Genomic DNA, 19,234 nt, shown 5'->3' on the forward strand with positions numbered 1-19,234 from the left:
TTACTTAAATAGTAATTAAAGTAAGGTTAAAAGCAAACTTAACTTACTTACTTAAGTAGAAAAGTTAATGTGTTACTTTAACTGCTACTTACATGTCTGTGTATTTTGTGTCTTTATTTGTACTTATACTTAAGTACAATGTTTGGCTACTTCTCCACCACTGTCTAACTGAAGCACTAAATGGCTACAGACAGGGGTGGGTGAGTGACTGACTGATGACTACACAGTCAACAGGATTAGGCTGAGCTGAGTGGGTCTAGTGCTTCAGATCACAAAACTGCAGCACCACTCTAAGCATCTCCCTGAAATCTCCCTGAGAGCAGGTAAATGACAGCGATTGACAGCAGAGGAAAAGACTGAGGGCGAGTACCTCCAAAGAGCCGTGTGTCATCCTGGTAATGTTCATTCGTGAGACCTAAACATAAACATTTTCACATTCAGGTCACAGGTGGAATACAGCACACACACACACACACACACACACACACAAAAACATAACTCAACACATTAGTTAAAGTGGCCGCGTTTTCTATTGCTCATCTATTCATTTCACATATGATTAATCATATTCCATGTTTCCCTGATTGGACATTAATCTTCTACAATTTTGCTTGGCAGTGACGCTAGCGGTGATTTTCTTTGGATAAAAGGGAAGAGGCAGTGCAGTCAGCGGGGCTCAGAGCCTTTGCACATTTCCCTCTGATGTTTAATTCTGTCTGGACCAACTAGGACGTGCTTGCGTTTTATCAGTGCTACTCGAAGCACACAGTAAACACACAGCATCACTCCTAACCAGAGATCACTGTGTACCACTGGCACAGACTGGCACTACTATGCAAGAGTTAGCACGCATGAGAATATGTTCAGACAGATTTTTATTAATGCAAGGATGAAAACCGCGGAGAATGATACATTTGTTCAACATATCAACTCCCACTACACACTGCATGCTGTATTCCCATACTGATAAAACACAGCATGGGAAAAGCTAGTGAGAAATAACATAATCTTTTAACATTATCCAGAGAAGTTTTAAGAAATACATGAAAAAGAGATTCTGGTTTGACAGTTTGGGGGCATATTTTTTTTTTACCTTCTCTCTTAAAGGTCCAGTTTGTAAGATTCAGTGACATCTAATGGTGAGACTATAGATTGCAAGAGACTATTCATCCCTTCCTTTCTCAAGCACGTCAGAGAATTATGGTGGCCTTTGTATCCCAGAAAGGATATTGTTTTCTTGATTTGAGTAGGAAGCTTCCGCTTCAAAAAGTACATAAAAAGGCTTATCATATGGCTATGAAAATAATAATAAAAAAACATCTTAAAGGGATTATAGACTTAAAGAAACATATTTATGGGTACTATATTCAACATGACTGGTGGCCTCTCCAGGGTGTCCTACGACTTTTACCTCATGTCAGCTGAGATTGACTCCAGCCCCCCACTTAACTCTCAAATGGACGATAAAGCAGCAGAAAAATAGATGCATATTCAATTTGTTCCAATAAACTCTCCTAAATGTTACACACTGGACCTTTAATTTGGAGGTTAGGTGTAATTTGTTTTTTTCCCCCCAAGTGTAAATAAACTCAAATCTTCCCTATGAGCATGAAACACTGGAACACAAGACAGGGACAGTGAGAAACAACACGGAAGACAAACATCAACAAACGATTTTGGACTATGACAAAACATATATACTCTTGTGACATGGACATATTGTATGTGTTAGCAGGTGTACACAGGTAGTCGCGGTGCTTACTTCCTGTTGGAATGAGGTCTCGATCTGGGATGAAGAGTTTGTAGCCATAGTGTTTCTCCAGGACATCAGGGAGGATCTCCAGGGCAAAGCGCTCCTCCTCCCTGGTCTCTTGACTCCACTGGTCAGGGTCCACTTTGGTGTAGGACAGGTAAGCATCGTAGTCTTTGTTTTCTTAAAAAAAAACACAGAGAAAGAGAAAAGCAGGCAATTACAAATGTCCACTTAATGCATTGACACCCAGCACAAAATGTACACAGTACACATATACACATACTGCAACTAATTTATTTATGTTAAGATAGAATTGCTGTACAGTTACAGTTACTTAGTTTGACTCACAAAATTGTATGTTGATTGATGAGTTTTAATAACTGTTGCATTCAAACATCATTCTTGAAGAATCATCAGATAAAAAAAATAGAATCCCAACAGTTCACCCCAACACACACTAGCAAAAAAAAGATGTGCAGCCATCTGCCTCGGGTGTTTGGGGTGAGAGGAAAACAGGGGACACAGGAGAGGTGGGGGACAAAATGGGAGGAAAGAAAAAAGAGAGAAGGAGTAACAAGGAGAGATGAGAATATGTTAAAATAAAGCCAACAAGAGAGAGGGGAACATAAGCTATCAGCAAAAAAAACCAAAAAAAACAATAAAACAAGTACTTGACATGGATAATAAGAAATAAGGACCCGACTGCAGGTCAAGTGTGGCAATAGAGTTTTTTAAGCTGTAACTTCTGTCACCATAACACTGCTAATGTCGCTACCAACCCAGATTTACCTCACAGCCCAGCTGAGTCTGTAGAGCTTTCTGAAAAGACGACTTTTAGGTCCATATTCCAACCGTTCACTTTCAACATTCGATTTGACATTCGGTATTTCACTACCTCACTCATGTTTCAGAGAACCGGGGTGAATTTCTGAACCTACAGTTTGCTGCTGTCTCACTTTACTAGAAAAGCTGTTATGCTTCCACCTTCCCTCCATCAGTCATGATGTGAAACATCACTCTGAGGCTCCACAGAGACAAAAAAGCTGCCTTGCCTTGCAATATTGAGGAACGCGGAGAGAGTCGTGTGGAGCTGTTGGCTTAATCAGCTTTGTGTGACAATGGTTTACATGTAACATAATGTATAATGAAAAGTTACACACTACAGCTTTAATAAGTTGCTCGATAAAGAAATAGAAACATATAAAAAAACAACAACATGTGGGGTGAGTGCAGAGCAAGCCAAAATAACAAAATATTATAACAGCCAGAAATGTGAGGGAGCTACAGAGAAGAAACAAAACAAATAATCTGACAGAAAAACAAGGGTGAGTGGAGAATATATACCATGGACTGAGAGGAAGCAGGTGGAAACAATCTGATTGACAAACATGAAAATAAGATCAGATGAGGCCATTGCAGCAAGAAGACCCGGGTTTGCGACCGGGTTTCCTCCCACTGTCCAAAGACATGCTGATTTGGGGATTAGGCAAATTGGACACTCTAAATTGACCATAGGTGAGAGTGTAAGAGTGGATGGTTATTTGTCTCTATGTGGCCCTGCGATGGACTGGCGACCTGTCCACTGTGTACCCCGCCTATCACCCTATCTCAGCTGAGATTGGAACAGCTCCCCCCCACAACCCTCATGTGGAGGATAAAGTGGTAGAAGATGATGGAGATGACGTCAAAATGAGACAGGAAGTGAGCAAAATACCCAGGGAAAAACAAAAACCATTCAAGTGAATTTTCATTCTTAACTGGAAAAAAGTGCTCTAATTGAAAAGTAGTACCACACCAAAAAGCTTTGTGGACAGCAGTGTCCATATACCTTTGGTCATATAGTGTATATATGAGAAATATATACAGTATGTGCATAAAAAAAAAAAAATCATGATTCAAGAACTTCTCTCTTCCCCACCTTGAAATGTTTTCCCTGGAGATGAGAAGAAGAGCTTAAAGCCCACATAGACCGGAAGCTCCAATTAACGCTGCGTTTGTGTGTGTATCTGCGTCATTACCTCGTTTATGAAACCCTAAAGTTCAGAACAAACTGTTCAGCCACTGCTGAGAAAAGTGTTTTATTGGTGAGGATTGTGAAATCCTCACCACTCCTCTCACCACCGTAGCGCCTCCCGGTGCGGGCACTAGTCCGGGCACATCCGGTTGTGTACATTCAACCGCAGAAGAAGAAGAACTACTCTCGTTGTAGCTGCTGAGATGCAGAGCATCCACCGTGCCAGAGGGGGAGCTGTGTATCTGAGAGCTGACCTATCTATTACGTCACTTCCAGGTAACTGGCCAATCACAGGACAGTAGGAAAGCTCTCGTTGGCTGGCCAATCACAACACAGTCCACGTTCTGGGGGTGTGGTTTTGGTCTGAAACAGCGCAGCTGACGAGAGCGTCAGTGAGGAGATATTTTGATCGGCTCGTTTGCAGCGATTAGGATGTTTTTAACCGTGAAAACAAGTTAATATATGTAAGTAGACCTCCATAACTAACATATATGTGTGATACAAGCATTCACCTTTAAAAGGCGGAAAATGGATGATGGGGAAAAGTATCACTGCTGACATGATCAGTGAGTCCTACACTCATTATGCTATGCAAAAACTGGAATGTGGGCCAGCAGAAAAGAGGAAATGGAGCTTTGCTCAAAACTCTTTGAGGAGCACACGCAGCTTTAAAACTCACTGGAAAGGCCAGGGCTGCGCTCAGTGAGGATCCAAACATCAAACAACACTTTCAAATTAGCAACCAAGCTTGCAAATTAACCACCTAGCAAACTTGGAAAAAAACCTCCAGCTTGAAACAGTGGTCTTTGATGGAATTGCTTAATCATGTGGAGGTTTGAGTCAACAAAACTGTGTATAATAGATAATTCATGCTACTGTAGAAACAATCAAGCGATTCTGAATATGAGTTCAGTCCTTCCAGGATTTCTGAAAAGAGAAGGACAAAAAAAAAGAAGAGGGATGATACTGGGAGACAAAAAGATGAATCCTTGCCTGGCGCAAAAGTTAACTGTGTTCTGTAGCGAAAACAAAAAGTTGACCTCCAATTTCAGGCTGTTTATGCTCCAATTTGTCACTGTGGGAAGGAGCATTGAGCCTGTCTAGTCCCTGCATACCACAGAGGGTGGGCATGATTCCATGACATATTGAGACTGATCTCTTTTTAAATGGGCAACAAATTGAAAATCTGTCCCCTCTCTTCCTTATGCAGCCAATGCAGCAATGCATGCACACACACAATTCCCCTCCACACACACACACACACACACACACACAGAATTGCATAGCGCGGTAGAGAAAGAGAGAGAGAGGAAATGAGCTGCCAAGATAGAACCAGAAAAGACATTTGTATCTACCAAGGAGTGTGTTATGGATAGAGGCTCTGACAGAAGACACCCACACTGACACATACACATAAAACTGCATGTGCATGGGGAAACCAACAGGACACATTCACACTCATGCTCTCACAATGCTTGATGAACACTGAAGTTTGGACAAAGGAGACGTGATGGAGTGGGGAAAAAATGCTCGAGATTGAAATGATTGAGGACTGATGCTCTCGTCTTTACCTCCGTCCACGTCCTCGCTGCCAAAGTGCCTCCTATAGAAAAGCATCAGCTCGATCTTGTAGCATTTGTAGAGGGAGATGAGGAAGATGAGTAGCAGCAGGATTGCTCCCAGCCCTCCTGCCAGTTCCACTGTGTACATGAGCTCTGCTGAGAACAACACACACACACACAACAGGAGATGTTAAAAAATGCCAAAACAATAGTAGTTGGAACCTCATTCACATGTCTTTATGAATACACAAAAGCAGGTTATTAACTCTGCACTCAAAGGCTGTCTGCGACCTTTATTGTTGCGTTGTTGCCTGTTAAACTCAGCAGAATGAGGCACTTAAAGGACACATGTACATCGGCTGAAAGGCTGGACAATCACCACTGTTTTCAGAGCTTAGCCCAGAGGGGAGGAGCATTAATCTTCACTGGGAAGAGACACAACGCTCATAATGAGTTTAGGAAAAAGAGAGAGTGCAGTGCACAGAGACACAGTGAAAGAAAAAGCAGATTATGAGGAATTGGATTCATTTCTTTGGCGCAGCGCAGCAATGACACCTTGGCTGTCGTCCATAGTGGGTAATGTAACAATTTTGGACATGGATGGAGGCATTTTCAAAACAAGAGGCTTCAGTTTATTTGTCTCACTTACTCACCGCTCCATCAAAACCGTCTCTGGCATTTCCTCCCCCTCTTCTTTCTCTGTCTCCCCATTCATTTCTCTTCTCTATTATCTTTTCACCATCTACCTAGAGACCCAGCTTGGGGAAGGATGAGTTATGGTGTGTATTAAAGCAGCATTTACCTGGTTGGCTCAGTTAGACCAGGTTCACCTTTTATCTCTGTCATTCTACTGGAGAACTGCATGGTTACTATAGCAACAGCAAATGTATTCTCTATATTATTACACACTTTGTACCCTGTACAGGCACAAATCTTTACAATATGATGATAGATTTTTTTTTTTTTCAAATATAATTACACTTCTTTACCAAGTTTTGCATTAAAGTTGTGTTACTTTCAAGATACGATCACAAATTTGAAGAAAATGTTTCATATTTAAGGGCTGTAAATGATTAAAGTTATTCTGTCTCATCGTATGATTTTTGGTATTGAATAAAATGGCTTAATTTACTACTTAATATGTGACACATAAATATACTACCCTACTTAATTTTCTTTGTTAATATTTATGATCAATACTGCTCTGTTAGCTGAGCTGAGCTTAGCTTAGCTTAGCTTAGTTAAGTTTAACATGAAAGCTGGAAACTGGAAAACAAGTGGCGACACACACAATCATCATATTTAAAACCCACCAATTTACCTGATGTGTTAAACCAAAACTAAATCCAAAGTGTAACAATGATAAGCTATGATTCTATGAGGGTTATTGTGTACTTCACAACCCCCTCTCTTACTGCACAGGCGAGTGGTATTGATCGTCTTACATAACTCCATACAAACAAGGGCATTTTGTAAAATGTCAAACTCTTCATTTGACTTTTAATTGTGCATGAGTTGGTTACATTACACTACATTACACTTTTTCATAAATAAAACTAATTCTCAGTCTCAAAAGCTAACTTTGCCATTTTGGCTTTCTAATATGCATCTTGTTGACCTGTGTGTTTTTTTAAGTCTTTATTCTTTTAGAAAATGTCCCATTACATGAGCTGTTCTATAAAACACAGATTCTTCATTACACCTGACATCTTTAAACCTCCAAGCTTTTTATCTGGTCTTATTCTTAGGCTGTGCAGCTTAATCTGATAAAAAAAAGGGTACTGTATACAGCAAGGGTGTCTAAATCACAAGTCAGGGGCCACATACAGAGCAGCCTGATCTCAAGTGGGACGGACGAGTAAAATAATAACATAATAACGTATAAACAGCAAGAACTCCAACGTTTCCCCTTTATTTTACATTTAATTCATCTTTTCATAAAACATATTATGAAAAACCTGAAAATGTTATGCTTAACACCTGTGTATTCATGTGTCAACTTACAGATCACAGTGGATCTACGAATGTACAAAACATGAACAAATGATTTTACTACACAAAATAAAGTGGGTGCTAATAAAAATGTGACCCCAGGGGACAAATGATTGATTATCTTCAATGGAGTGTTAGCTTTCCCGCTCTGCTTCTGGGGAAGCACGGGGGAGATATTACCTCCAAGGCTGGAGCTGTGGTGGCTCCAGGTTAACACCCTTACTTCTACAGATAAGGGATGAACAGGTGGACACTTAGGTGATCTGGAAGAGTCTGAGTGTTTCTCACAACAGGCTTGGAACACAACACATATTTCCCCCACTTCATAGTAACTAATGCTAACTCTGCCCGTAAGTCGGCTTCTCTCTCTTCACACATACACATACACTTGCCCGGCTATTAAAGGGGCCACAGCATTCTCACAACAGTAGTTTACACAAATTCATCTTTGGGATTGGACCTTCTGGTGAGCTGGTTCTGGCCTGTGGGCCATATGTTTGACACCCCAGACTGTACGTGTATGCAGACTTTCCTTCCTTCAATGCACGTTAAAAGCTATGACACCATTGTCAATTGTGGTAAGAAACATCTTTAAAATTAGGGAATGAACGAGAGTAACCAGCAACCCACTTTAATGTTACACAAAGTGATGAGAAGGTGAACAACGTTACTCCGTTCATAAACATTTAACGTATGTGTCAGCAGCTAGTGTTTCCTCTTGGGCTAACAAGGGCTCAGACTCAGGCTCCTGAACTTCTCCAGCGGAACTCGACACATTTGTAACATTAGTTGACACACATGTACTGCAACTGGGCACTGACCGCATCCTCACTCTGTGTTTAGGTTGCTTTTGGGCTTTTAGAAATAAAGAAATCCAGAATTATTTTCTGTGCCATTGCCGTTTTTGACCAGCGCTGACCCTTACACTTCCCGCTAGATAGTGGAAACATGTTTTAATGAATTATTGGACAAATTATTAATATCAAAAATTAAAAACAAAAAGAAAATATTACATTTCTAAAAAAAGGAGGAAAACAACCAAACTATTTACATGCTTGTCAGTAGCATCACTTCCCACATCTATGAGCAGATGTGTGTGAGGTTGAGTTTTGGGGAAGGCATTCAGAATATTTGTATTTATTTGAGATTGTGGTGCAGCCATGTTTTTAATCTTTTACCAACCTTACAACCTTTTGAAAGTTCCTTACCTCGTCTGAAGAGCTGGATAGTAGCTTGGCGACGGCCGTTACCATTTTCCACATAACAGGAATAATTTCCCAGGTCCTCCTCCTCCAGAGAGTCAATCGTCAAGGAGATGGCCACTTCCTGTTCACCAAGATGCTCCTTGATCACTCTGCAAGAGAGGCGAAAAATGACTAATTAAACAAGTTTACTGTGTTCGAAGGCAGCATAAGCTGTGGTCGGACTTCAGGAGTCATGATCTTGAGTGTGCTATCAAAAACCATATTGTGTTACAGTTCAATATGACATAAAAATGGCCGTAAGCGGCATCCTTCTGTTCCACAAATGCATCGTGATGAAGCCCCCTTTTGTGTTACTGTAATTACTTCACGGTATGTTAATTTCTTTCTCTGCAAGCAAAACAGATGAGGAATGAAAATCAATAAGGACTCTTCCTTGCCGAGTGTGTGTGTGTGTGTGTGGGGTGGAATCAAATAATGGCGATGAGGGGAAAATCTTTTTATAGAGGCTGCCATGGTAACGGAGAGAAAGTAATATTCCATAAAGTAAATGAGTGTCCCCTGCTGGGCTGGTTGAGCCTGATGGAGGAGGAAATGGGGAGGTAATGCTCTCCCATACCTTAGATACACTACTTAGCCCACTTTTACAACACTCTTTGGAGGAAACAATGTGCAAATGAGAGCGCAATCAACTCTATTTGTTTGTTTGCTTGTTTATTGTGTGCGTGTGCACATATGTATCCTTTGTAGTATATACTAATTATGGCATGTTGAGAAGGAGTGGAGCAGAATGAGGGAAAAGTGTGTTTATGTGTGAGAGTGTTCAGGTGCAGGGATGTAATGACTCTCAGCCATTACAGTGTCTCTTCCTCCCTTGTCTTCAAGCCAATGAACTGCACATAAGCACAGCTTGTTGACAGATTGGTAATTGAAAGATTATCACAAGCTCTGCAAAGAGAGGTTGAGGTAATGTTAATGATATTTGCACTTTTAGCTGATTTTGTTGTGCAGTGGGTTGGGGGCAGGGGCGCTCAGAGACTTGGGAATAATTCATGTCTCTCCAGGGAGCGGTGGGTACTTTGAAGCATTCCTTTTCACATTATTACACTATATGAACTTGCAAAGCTCGCTGTGATATCTACCACCCTCATACAACCTGAACAACCTGTGAGTTGAGTGGCATCTCACCGAGCACTGTATATAAAAATTGATGTAGTCTTCCAATTTGAAAAGTTAAAAGCAATACTCAAGAAATGTGCTTCTCAACCTCAGTTTCCCCTGAGTTGAGAAATATCTTCATTCTTTTCTTTGTTACGTGCCTTGGTCCTGTTAGCTTAGTTAATGGTCTCAAACTCTATTTTCAGCTTTTCTTCAATAGCTCTCGATGCAAAGTTTGTAAATGATGTTCCCATTCAGAGGAAAATAGGCACTAAAGCAAGGCAAATATGAGTGTACACCAGTTTGATTGACAGCTGGTAGCATCCAATAGGAGCCTGGTTGTAGGTGACATCTATAAATGACATAATTGAAGCACTGTTCAAATCGCAAATATTGAGGCTTCACAACAAAATGTTGTTATACAACTGGCAGTGTGTCCATTTTTACACACAGTCTATGTATTTCACAGAAACAGCTGGTCTCACTGTGGCTGCATCTGCTGCGATGTTCCTGTTTGTGTGGATCAGACCCACTAAATGTCAGATTTGTAGAACCCCATGTAAATCTTTGTAAAAATCTGTAAAGCCCTCGACTTTTCTTTTGGGTGGTTAGGTTCATTGATACAGCGTTAACAAAATGAATGAAACTTCGTGCTGCTCCAGGCACCATTCCTTTTCAATATTCTATCACTCTCTCATTAGCAGATTCTCCGTGTTTGCTCATTTCCATCTTATTCATTCCTTTTAAACACTCACCTCGAAAAGGTACCTGCAAAACACCAGCTAAACTGGGTCAACAACATATTGATCAACTTCGCCGTTCTGCTGAGCCGGAATTGTTTCACACATTTATTAATCTCTGCATGCTATGCTAATGTCCAGTCATCCATGTTATGATAACAGCAATAGCCCTGCCCCACTGGCACAAATGAGAATTAATGGCCTTGGGTTACCATAGAAATTAACTCCTCCAAATCAATAGGCAGCACGTTGAATAAATACATGCCTGCAGAATCTATGAGCCCACTGTATGAGTGCTCTTCTCTCAGCTCATGTTTGCCTTCTTATGCATTCATAGTCAAGCTAAAAAAAAGTGTGTGTGCCACCCTGAGGGACAGAGGTAAACCTTAGAGACATGCCCACTATATCTGTCTTAAAGGGAGAATTGGCTGCAGTTTGAGAACAGATTTGCTGATGCTTAGTTTCTTCTGTTCCTTTCTCTCCATTTCTCCATCTTTTTCTGTGCTCTCTGTGTCTTGGACTGCCTTTATGGAAGTGAAACCAAGGTTCTTGCTGCACCTAAACAGGGCTGTTGCAGCAGAAACAGGAGCAGCAACAGAGAGCATATTATCAAATACAGTATTGACCTGCTGCATGAAATATCGGTATGAATTATTCAAAAGATAACCCCTCATGCAGTGAGTGGGGAATCCTGGTGTCGGGGAGTAATGTATGACAAAAGCGATTGAGTGGGAGGGAGCGGTGAGCAGCTGTGCTGCTTAAAATTAAATTTGTCTCTGTTGCCTGTTCATATCAGTGCACAAGCAAACTCACTTTCACAGATGCATCTTCTTTACTTTCGTCCTTGGTGACTTGCCATATTTGTTTCTCTTTCCACCTCTCCCCTGTCTGCTCCCTCTCTCTTGCCCTCTCCCCCCCCTCCTCCCACCCAGCTCTCCGCGGACCATCTGCATGCTGCTAGGTGGGTGCAGCAAACGGAGATAGCGATAGTGGCGGCAGTGTGAAAAATGGCGGTTGTTAACCATCTGACAGGACTGTCTCCCCAGAGCAGCAGCCTTTCCAAACAGCCCTAATGGGAAACATGCACATGGGCCAAAGAATGGACTTGTTTAAATGTATTACACCACGACCAGGGGGAGACGTGGAGATGGGCTTGTTTTAAATGTTTTAGAGACCTGGGAATGAGGCTTGGAGAGCAATTTTCAGTTTGATTGTTACAATGTTACAATCATAAAAAAGCAACAACCCAACATTGAGTACATTCCTCTTTGGTGTGCGATGTTAGGGCAGATATAGATAGATATATACTATATATATATATATATACTCATTTTGGACAGAAAGCAGGGGATAGACTGCAGATAAACTGAAAATTAAAAATGAGAGAGAAAATATTCAAGAGAGAAAAACATATCAGCTCCCTATGTGGAAACAGAGACCCACTTTTTAATAATGTCCAAAGTGCCGAGCAGTTGATAACATAGTTAATCGTGCAACATTTTCCCTGGGTTCATCCTCATCCTATTTCCACTGTTCCTTTTCCTTTAAAGAGAAACAAGTAAATGAAACTTCCAAGCACCAAAACTATACGATACATGAAGGTTTGACTGTTTTTCAGAAAGAAAAAATAAAATACTGATACGACACTAAGACATTGCCTTTGTGTGATTGTTCTATCAAGTTTATTTTCTTTTTCTGGAGTTTGTTTGAAACTGAAAAGCAGCAAGAAGTGGGCCATCAACCATGACAGTTTATAGAATATACCATTTTTTTTGTGGAGTGTAGTTTGACAGCGAACAACTGTTCTGATTCTTACATAATGACCATAATGGTCTTAAGACATGAAATTGCTTGTGCTTTAGAAAATCTGTTGTGATACACAATTCAAAAACTTTATTTTGAAATGTATTTCCAATGTTGTTGTCAGAGCTGGTGATACAGCTAACAAAGGCTGTTTTTTTTTTGTTTTTTTAACTGTCCTTGTGAGCATTAACGCTGGCTTCAGAAAAACATTTTTTTTGACGGAAAATACAAAGACACCTCACTTTTTCCTTTTCTAAAAGTATGCTGTACAGGTTTGTTGTTTATTTTTCTTGGTGCGATCATTTTCTTTGGACAACACAGCTGCTAAATCCAATGAGGCTTGGGACAAATAATCAATATGGAGTGCAGCACAACACAACACACATACACCCATACAGTTGTAATGACACGTGTGGCTGTCAGCCATTTAAATGAGGCTGATACACAATAGCCTACATGTTGATGTGTGTGTGCTTAGCTTTGTTTTTGTCATGCAATGATGTCATGTAATGCTCCTGCAGATTTATAGTATTTTGCCAATTTACAGTCATGTTTATTTTCAGTTGCACAGATATTGTGAGGTGTAATACATCATCCAGTTACCACTTGCTTTCCCTGATACAAAAAGTAATTTAAACAAAAGAATGAAAGTGTCAAAATATATGAATGATGATGTAAAACAAGCTTCATGTCTCTACATGATGGAAGGCCGCCGATAGTCTCTGCAAAGTGCTTGGTTTGATGAACGCAATTTGGAGTTAATGGGCTAAAACCTGCAAAACCATTGCTCTCATCTTTTAATATTTTCCAGTGAATTTATCCTGAGGCTGCTATTATTTCCTCATTAACGCCAAAACCAATGAAATGATTCCAACACCAGCTCTTACTTGATGTCACTCTCCTGGACTCTCTCTTCATCCAGGTCCTCAATGAACTTCTCTCCCTTCATCCAGTAGATGAGTGGACTGACGTCACCGCTGTAGCCAAAAAATGCCCGGCAAGTGAGGTTCAAAGCACTCCCTGCAAAGACAGAAGACAACACACCATCAGGTTTAATTGTCTTGCAAGCATGCACACACACTCTCTGTCGTAAATGGTCACATGATTGAACTTGATATTTACAGAGCCTTTAAATTGTATGGGAATGTACAGCTGTGATTGAAGCAAGCAGTTTGCTTCACATGGACTCAAGGGGAAACAACTCTTGAAATGTTTTGATTCTGTTTTCATGTCAGTGGGACACACATACAACATACTGATCCGAAAGCAAGAAATGAACACATGATGGCACTCAAGAGCTTCCCATATCTCCCCAGAGACCATAAGAGGAAAGAGTAAAAACTGAAGTGAGAGGAGACTAATGGTAAGAATATATTATTCAGAGTTGCTGCTTGGTGTGAAGGAAGGTCGAGAGTCTACAGCTGCAGTTTGCTGAGAGAACATACGTGAGAAACTAAGAAATTGTCACCAAAGGGCAAATTATGGCTTTTTTTGTTCTGAAATACGACTGATTATTATCTTGGTGCAACAAAGAGGGCAAGTTTTCAGAAGGAAGAAAAAAACATATATTCATACATCAATTTAAAGAAAGCTTTCTCCCACATTTCCATTATTAAAATCTTTCCTTCCCATTCATTTGGAGCGGCCGTTGTTTTGTTTCAAGTCAGTGTGATTCGCAAAATGTAAAAACCAGGCTGAAATATCAGTCGCATGTCCTCCATGAACACGCAGCTGTGTGTTTCACAGACGCAGCCTCTGCTGCAGCACAGCTGTGTATGTTACCCGGGGACATCCATTATTACACATGACATTATAGTACTAATAATATTCCTCGCTTTTTAATCTAGTTTTTTTTCTTTCTGTTTTTGTTATATTTACCAAATATATCTTCATCTTATTGTTTACTCTAATCAAACGCTTTTATTTGTATCTCGTAATTTATCACAGGTGATATCATCATCACAATATTTAGTCACAATATAGCAGTCCTTCTACTGTACACAGGTTCCCCAGCACACTTGGAAAGGAAGGGTGAGGTGAGGGATATTCAGCTGTAACATGCAACTTCCCCAATAAATGTATACTGAACTGAAAGAAAGAGCACAGTTGTCATATTCTGTGCAATTGTATATTCACATGTTTATTTTGCATCCTTCTGAAGTGGAATTCTCAAAGCAATCACATGCTGCTGCCTCCCAGTGAACCCGCAGCAACATGTTAACAACACACAGTTCATGAACGGTCATCATGTACATACAGTCACTGTATGGATGCTCCTCTGGAGAGAGCCGGTGCTGTGATTGGCTCCCAGGCATGTAAGTTTGGGAAGCACCAGGAGAAACGCATTGAGGGTTTGGGGCTTAAAAACTTCTCTTTGTTTTCAAGCTTTGAACAAATGAAACCCTTAAAATGTTGTTATCATTTTATTTTGATCTACATGTCTAGGAGTATTTGTGTTTATCCCATAGCATTTCAAAGTCTGAGCCATGGCCCCGTATTGGGCTATGAAGGTATTGCAGGTGAAACGCAAGCGGTTTTTCATTTTCAGTTATGTAATTAAGCTTCTCATAAAAATATTTAATTTATATGAATTAAATAAACTCATCACATTTTACAGAGGCCTGGTTTAGTGTGCAAATTTAAGGGTACCAGTGGGCCAAAGAAGATTTCCAAAGTTTAAAATTGGCCACAACATTCTGAGGTTAAAATAAAAATGCTGCTATAGCAAGACACTTATATTGCATTTTTATTGCATTGCATTTCACAAGGTTTTCATTTACTTTGGTCCCTCAGTGTGATGATCTTTGTATCCAATAACATGACACAGCAACTCTGCAACCCTTTTTTCCCCACATGACTGTTGCCAAACATGTCTTATGGCTGTTTTTAAATGACTCTGTGTTTATACTATGGGCATGTGCACTCCACGCCTCTCCTGCCCACAACCAAGACGCAGCTTCAAACAATTTCAGTAGGTCACTCTTAGCACAGAGAAAGTTTTAAGGCATGCAGGGAGGGAGGCTGGGAGGACACCCATGCAGGTATGAATAGATAGTGCTGCATGTGAGGAACAGTGGCTGACATTTCTAAAGTTCAACAGCCACTCTCAGCTTGGTATTTGTGCACAGTCGGTCTCTACAAAGAATACATGCTGTACCTACAAAACAAGGAACTGTCTGTGTGTATTGTTTACACACAGGCACACATACACATTTGGCACATTTGGTTTATCACTGCAGAGCCATATTTTACGATGGAAACACTCCCATACTCTCACATATTATAATCATAATTAGTATATTTTACCAGATGTGAAATATTACGCTTCTTTATCACTCATAATCATAGTGTATAATGCCATTTAGCATATTTGCCATCCTTAGCCATCCTTTGATATGTGTGATATGTGGACTAGAGAAGTTAGAGACTGACTCTCTAACTGGTTGACAACCAAATCTACATGAGCAATGTCTGCCTTTATGTGACTGTGACAGTGCCATAAAGACAAAAAGTGCAGTTAATTTCCTCAGTGACAGCATGAGGTCATGTCACCGCAAAAATATATTTTCTTCTTAATAAAGTATGCAAATTTTGCACAGGCAATATCCAGTGACAATAGAAATATTAAAGGAATACTTTAGGTATAAATTCCACACTTAAGTATAAATCTGGGTCTTTATAGTATGCTGTATCAGGAATGGCTCAATACCACTTTGTCATGTCTTATACCTATAATAATTTTACAACCTTGAGTATCTACCAATACAAACATCAGTTCAATAAAAAATACTATATACATCTGTTTTCGTCTTGTGGCAGACATATTAATTCTTGACTCATATTCTGTTGACATGACATTGGTGCATTTATGTGATGTTAATGTTTGTTGGACTGATCTGATTTTGAACAGTATCAGACTAATACCGATAAGTGATCGTCTTTGTTCTGTAGGATCTATAGATTCATACAGACGTGCTTGACAGAATGGAAAAAAATCAGAAATCATCATGCTACTTCAGCACCATGGACAGCACCACATATTTTTTTAATGTATAACAACACAGTCAGGCTACTGATATGTCAGAGCCATCGATTCTAACTTGTACAACCCTGACTCAAACACAGGATCAATGAGTCAAGGAGACTAGGCTTTTATTTTGTATTCAACTGACAAAACACTTTCTGGATAACATGGGGAATGATACCCTCCCTACTGTTCAGTTATTTGTGTAGCAAACGTGTGCCGCAACCACGCTGTGAAAAAATGCACAACTGTGCGTCTTTTCTGTGATACAGATACAAGGTTTTTTCATTTATCTTATTTTGAAAAATTCCCTGTATTATTTTACCCCAAAGATCAATGACACACCAGGAAAGTTGTGCTGCTGGCAGTCGCTGCCAAGAGAGGAAGTTTCCACTGAGCTCCCTGGGAATCACAGGAAATTGTTTAAGGCCACATGCTGTCCCATGAAACTGCAATGGCTCCGTTGTTACTTCTCCCACTATTGTTGTCACCACATACATCCATTTTTGCTTAGGCCTTAGAGTCTACTTTTAACTGAACTCCACTCTGTATGTCGTTAGATTGTGGGAGAAAAATCTGCCAAAAATGAATCCATACAGACACACTAACAACATACAACCTCCACACATAAATTCATCTGTTGAATTGAGTATAAACCAAGGACCTTTTCTTCCTTTAAGATACCAATGTGAACTACCACTACCAGATGAGTGCCCATACCTTGACTTTAAATTGAGAAAATGTTCCACACTGCATGTGCAGTAAAGCTTACTTGTCTGCCATAAAGATTTTAAACAAACCACAAAGTGCATTTATATATTCTCCTCTGAAAACTTTAAGGACTTCTCATCCATGTTGGCTTAAAAATCATGATTTAACAGTTGAGTATTGAGCAGATTCTTATAAGGAAGGAGGATGTGATGAGATCTACTGATCTGTGCTTTGTCAGCCATTCACTTTGCAAGGTCGAGAACAAATCTCAGAACTATTATTTATTTTGATATAATATATAATTCCATTTATTGCTTGGAGACAGTGGCACTCTCTAGAAGACAGGAGGCGGAGCTGGAGGTGGCAGAGCTAAAGATGCTGAGATTTTTGTTGGGAGTGACCAGGATGGACAGGATTAGATTTGAGGAGGACATGGGGTCAGTTGGTGTAACGGAGGAGAGCATGGGTGAGACAGAGGCACCCTATACCTCTGTAGTGACCCTAAAAGGGAGAAGATATAGCTCCATTATCTGTTCATTATCTGGCTTTTCACAATGTTCTGTCCAGATTCACAAATCTGTGTGTGGCAGAAAAGGATTTTTTGTCGCTGTGCCACAGCGGGGTAATATTGGCAGGCTTACTCTGCTACACCTTATCCAGCTCTGCTATTATATCCATGGTCCCAAAACATCCTCAGCCTGCATTCAACACAGCTTCATTTCCCACTAGAGACATTCCTGAATACCCAGAACATTCCAGTTCCCAGCTAAAATAACAGCAACACTATATAATACAGCCCGAGACTTGAGTGTAAATACCCAACATGTATCGTGCAATTCTTGTAGACTGTGTAATTTCATGGTAAGAACAATACATAAAAAGTACAACCAAGGAGTAAGAATTGGTCATTTTGAAATGAAAGAAGAGATTATCTATACTATAAGTTTACTACAGGTCTACCTATGGGGTATTTAAGTGAAAGGATAAATAAATGATAGCATAAACATTTTTGAATTCCTGGGTATCTACAGACTTATATAAAATAAAGGAAAAGTTTAGTATATTGTAAATACTTTTGTAAGTATCTAAAGTACCAAAGTTTGTTTTGTAGTCCAGTCTGTGCCTTATGAGCTGCTCTACTGTTGGACGACAGGAGGACCCATTTCTCAGCATGTTCTCATATTGGGATCTTAAATTGGACAAGAATGAACATTCCATGTCCAACAGCTGGATGGATGTCTGTATATTCATAATGTGAACAAAGGAGATTTAAAATATGGTCCACGTTATTCTGAATTTCCATACTTGATGACAATATATTTTATTTCTCCTTTATGCAAAAACACTACATTGGTACATAGTACTTGAATAGACTTTATTTGTTTCAATTTGTTTATTATTTCTTCTAAAATACTCTGTAGGTGTAACAAGTATACAAAGGTACTTACAATCTACTTTATTTTTCCTTTATTTTATATTATCCTGTAGATACTCAGTGATACAACAATACTTGCTATAATGGATTACTCCTTTCCCCTAAATACCTAAGTACAAGGAAACTTACAGTACAATAATACTTTCATCTAAAAATGACCAAATGTTGCACCTTTAATGTACTGTAAGTAGTTTATAGGTACTGTTCTAACCATGACATTACCCAGTAAGTCTAGAAGAGTTACATGATGTTGGGCACTCTACGGCTACAGGCTATATTATATAGTGTTACCAAAATAGCATACGCATGATTTACAATGATTTCTCCCAGTGTTTCATATCCAGTACGTAACCAGAGAAAGCTATGAAATGTGTTTTCAAAGCGGTTGAAAGATACATACAAATATTAGCCAGGTACACAGAGAAGACAATTTTACATTTGGCTGGCATGACTCTGTCATTAGCCTCTGAGCCAGCAAACTGCCATGATGTCAAGCCAGTTGAGGTTTGAACAGATGGTGGGAAAACCATTAACCAAGACTGGAACAATGAAGTGAATCATTTGCATGCTATCAAGTTACAGAGGAGGATGAGCACCTTTCAGAAACCCTCTGTTCTCTCCTGCTGTCCCTCACAGCCGTGTCATCATGATTATAATCTATTATTGTTATTATTATAGTTCCCAGAACAGTTTGTAACACTTGGTAACTTACAAGAATTGTGTGTTTGACTGAGTGCTACTGTTTATATCCTGACCCATCTGGTCTCAACAATCCATCCATCTTCTACCACTTTATCCTCCACATGAGGGTCGTGGCGGTGCCAATCTCAGCTGACATAG

General features: G+C 39.9%; 1 protein-coding gene across 5 annotated transcripts in view; it reads right to left on the reverse strand.

Annotated features, from left to right (window-relative positions):
* The window catches only part of il1rapl1a (interleukin 1 receptor accessory protein-like 1a), a 172,420-nt gene that overhangs the window by 3,481 nt on the left and 149,705 nt on the right, over positions 1 to 19,234 (reverse strand). For 2 of the 5 annotated variants that reach the window (XM_058623083.1, XM_058623084.1), the window contains exons 7-11: positions 13,112 to 13,244; positions 8,530 to 8,675; positions 5,339 to 5,485; positions 1,763 to 1,933; positions 371 to 415 (exon numbers count right to left, since the gene is read on the reverse strand). In XM_058623083.1, coding sequence (XP_058479066.1) covers positions 371 to 415; positions 1,763 to 1,933; positions 5,339 to 5,485; positions 8,530 to 8,675; positions 13,112 to 13,244 — 642 coding nt within the window. The remainder of the gene's footprint in view (positions 1 to 370; positions 416 to 1,762; positions 1,934 to 5,338; positions 5,486 to 8,529; positions 8,676 to 13,111; positions 13,245 to 19,234) is intronic. The other 3 variants (XM_058623085.1, XM_058623087.1, XM_058623086.1) reach the window with 3 other exon arrangements.

The sequence above is a fragment of the Solea solea genome, chromosome 2, assembly GCF_958295425.1.
Source record: "Solea solea chromosome 2, fSolSol10.1, whole genome shotgun sequence".
Taxonomy (NCBI): Eukaryota; Metazoa; Chordata; class Actinopteri; order Pleuronectiformes; family Soleidae; genus Solea; species Solea solea.